At 47.9% G+C, this 1,998-nt stretch overlaps 2 protein-coding genes across 2 annotated transcripts in view; one reads left to right on the top strand and one right to left on the bottom strand.

The window, feature by feature from the left end:
* The window catches only part of LOC101578148 (centromere protein K), a 50,827-nt gene extending 49,616 nt beyond the window's left edge, over positions 1 to 1,211 (bottom strand). The window contains exon 1 of the mRNA XM_004623208.2: positions 1,127 to 1,211. The gene's annotated coding sequence lies outside the window, so the exon portion shown is untranslated. The remainder of the gene's footprint in view (positions 1 to 1,126) is intronic.
* Positions 1,212 to 1,338: 127 nt separating this feature from the next.
* Positions 1,339 to 1,998, top strand: part of Ppwd1 (peptidylprolyl isomerase domain and WD repeat containing 1) — a 22,847-nt gene continuing 22,187 nt past the window's right edge. Inside the window, exon 1 of the mRNA XM_004623207.2 lies at positions 1,339 to 1,522. Coding sequence (XP_004623264.1) covers positions 1,339 to 1,522 — 184 coding nt within the window. The remainder of the gene's footprint in view (positions 1,523 to 1,998) is intronic.

Here is a 1,998-nt window from a genome sequence, read left to right as displayed (position 1 = left end):
TTTTTTTTTTGAGGCAGTCTCACTGTGTAGTACAAGATGGCCTTTAACTCATTTATGTAGCTCACACTGCCCTCAAACTCACAATCCTCCTGCCTTAGCCTCTCTTATAAGTAATACCATCAAAATTTTGCAATTACTTTTTGACTCAAAAATTACACTCCTATGAATAATCTTACAGATTAATGTTTGTAGCTGGGAGATAACTCAGAGGTCTAAGTGCCTGTCTGGCAAGCCCAGGACTTGTATTTGATCCTGGGAACTGCATGCTGTGTGGCCACACCTTGGCAGGCACTGACTGATACCCGAAACCAGGCATGGTGGTGCATGCCTATAATCCCAGTGCTGGGGAGGCTGAGAAAGGAGTCTGAGCTGTATATTGAGGCCCTGTACCAAATACCAAATACACAAATAAATAAAAGATTTAAAGAAATTACATAAACGTTTGTGTGAGCCCTACCTTACATTTCGCTCCCAGGTACCGATTTTTAAAAAAGTAAGTCTAGGACTGGAGATACAGCTTAGTGGTAGCACGCTGCCTAGTAAGCCAGAGGCTCTGGATTAGGTCCTCAGCACAGAAAAAAAAAAAAAAGGAATTAGAAGGCAAAGAAGAAATTTACTAGTTAGGGTGGGTCAAAAAATAGACGCTTCTGGCTTCTGTCATTTCAAGAAAAGACCGCCCATCCCAGCGTGGAGAAGGGGTGTCAGCCCAGCCCCGGGCCACTGCGGGATAGCTGAGGTGGTTGGTCTCTGCCCCCATACCCCCATGACCCTTCCCCGCCCCTGGGCGCCACAAACAGTAACAAGTACTCGCCGTCTTTCTCAGCGTGTGAGAAAATAAAGGTAAGGGAGAAGAGAAGTTTGGAGCGTGGCGGGGAAGACAGCAAGTTAAAGAATTTCTTCCAATTCCTCCCCGGGATCCCCGTTTTTCTTCGTGAACTGCGGAACTGAGGGGCTGTGGTAGCAGGACAGGCGGAAAAAACAACAGAAGGCCCCGCTGGACCTGAAGAATCTAGTTCCTCGGAAATAAGTCCCATCTTTGGGCTTGTGCTCCAAATCCTGTAAACTACCAGCCCCAGACGCAAATTTAAATCGTGAAAGCTTCTCCTTTATTCACCTCTTAACCTACCTTCACGGAGAAACAAGTCACGGCCCCCAGGTTGCCTCAGTTTGCGCACTTCAGGCCGACGGATTTGTGCGCGCGCTGCTCGCTGATTGGATCTGCTCCTGTCCATCCCAGCCAATCCCGTAACTCGCTCGAAAGCTGACAGCACGCTGCGCCGCTGCTTTGGCATTGGTAGCTGAAGTGTGCGTCGCACCTTTTGTGACGCTTCAGGCAAAATGGCGGCAGAGAGTTGTAGCGACTCGCGGCTAAGAGGAAGGCGCCGCCGGGACACAGAGGAATCCGACAAAACAGAGTTCAGCCCGAGAGAGCTAGCAGTGACTCAAGAAAACGATGAAGAGAATGAAGAGCGCTGGGTTGGGCCTTTACCTGTGGAGGCAACGCTGGCAAAGAAGAGGAGAGGTAGGTGCACAGATCGAACAATAGCAAATTGGCATGCTGAGCCTGCTAAGTGGGAGGTTTGAATTCCTGCAAGACACGAAGAGGGGTAGTGTGTGATGATGGGGTATTGTGCTCAGAACAGGTTGCCCTCTGTTTTCTGGCAACTTGGTACTGTAACATCCACCTAGAATGGTGATGTGGGTTGGAATGTGATTTTGCTAGTATGTAACAATTGGTGGCCGATGTGTTTGTTATATTTGATGCTAAAGCAAACGTGTTTGGTGCCTCTCATTTAATCCCCTAGCAGTCCCGTGAGGTTGGATTTGCTAAATCACCGTTTAGCAAAGGTGGGCAAGAGTGCTAATTCTAAGTCTTTAGTTAGGAAGCGGTGTCACTGGGGTACTGGAGGAGGGAAGTGCCTATTTAGAATTATAAAGAAGAATTTGAACCCTGAGTATTCTAATGAATTTTCAGACCTAGGGAAAGTTGTCTAAGCT

Source organism: Octodon degus, unplaced genomic scaffold (genome assembly GCF_000260255.1).
Source record: "Octodon degus isolate 3935 unplaced genomic scaffold, OctDeg1.0 scaffold00001, whole genome shotgun sequence".
NCBI classification, from domain to species: domain Eukaryota; kingdom Metazoa; phylum Chordata; class Mammalia; order Rodentia; family Octodontidae; genus Octodon; species Octodon degus.
The sequence above is the reverse complement of the archived record's forward strand: the minus strand, read 5'-3'. Positions and strand labels throughout refer to the sequence as shown.